This window comes from Trichinella spiralis, assembly GCF_000181795.1.
Source record: "Trichinella spiralis strain ISS 195 chromosome Unknown Scfld218, whole genome shotgun sequence".
Taxonomy (NCBI): domain Eukaryota; kingdom Metazoa; phylum Nematoda; class Enoplea; order Trichinellida; family Trichinellidae; genus Trichinella; species Trichinella spiralis.
This window is the reverse complement of record NW_003527157.1, coordinates 1-906: the sequence shown is the minus strand read 5'-3', so window position 1 is coordinate 906 and position 906 is coordinate 1. Positions and strand designations below refer to the sequence as shown.

Genomic DNA, 906 nt, shown 5'->3' with positions numbered 1-906 from the left:
AGAGGATTCAAAGAAGCACCACAAAGAAATTAACGGAAATAAGTTTTATTATCACGCAAGGTACTTTGACAAACACACACACGTACACTTATCTATTTGTATATATATATATATATATATCCACACAGTAATACAGTATAATGAATTTCAGGTTTCAACATGAATTCTTCATTTCATCAACAGGCAATCAACAAGAACAACATATAGTAGGTAACTTAAACGCAAACAAATATCACAACTAGGAATACAGCATTAAGCAATGAGCAAGAGGCTCAGCAATGACGACAACTCCGTGAAGAAGTGTCTGCCCATTGTTTTCAACGTTCCCATTATATTCTACTTCCAAATCAACAAAACTGAGAACTTCACGAAAGCCATTCACTCTTTTGCTGATTATGAAAGACATTAATCTGGTTGTTGCTTACTCCCCATTCGCCTTTCTATTAAACTTCCCGATAAATTAACGTACCACCATTTTACCATCGTACCATCGTCAAAACTACATGGAGATGTACCAATGTCTTTTAAGTTCACCATACTGCTGGTACTTACTTGGTATTGCATACAAAAACTGAGTCATTGCCAATTGTGAACAACACTTTGGATAGAATTTCAGAACAGGATTCTATGTTCTGCCATTTTGTAAATGGTCAATCTCGGTAGCTGCTGTTATTATGAAAATCGTTGGTATAGATTTCACGTGTTTCCTTTATTTAATTTTAAGCCAATCAATTTTTTTCACTTCTGCTATTAATCACCAACTTCCAACAGGTCAAAAATGCACGGCTATTGAAAATTTGATGATCATGTCAAACATATCAAACACATATTAGAGCTGCTATATTATACTTTGGTACTAGAATCGATTTCCCCAAACGAACTCCCGCCTACTTTTTTCTAAGCTAA

The 906-nt window shown here is 34.8% G+C and overlaps 1 protein-coding gene across 1 annotated transcript; it reads right to left on the bottom strand.

Annotated features, from left to right (window-relative positions):
- Nucleotides 1–238: 238 nt before the first annotated feature.
- Nucleotides 239–537, bottom strand: Tsp_13424 (protein YIP5). The gene is made up of 2 exons (XM_003370976.1): nt 470–537; nt 239–389 (listed from the first exon to the last, which is right to left on the bottom strand). The coding sequence occupies exons 1-2, from the start codon at nt 535–537 to the stop codon at nt 239–241; spliced, it is 219 nt and encodes a 72-aa protein (XP_003371024.1).
- Between the last annotated feature and the right edge of the window lie 369 nt (nt 538–906).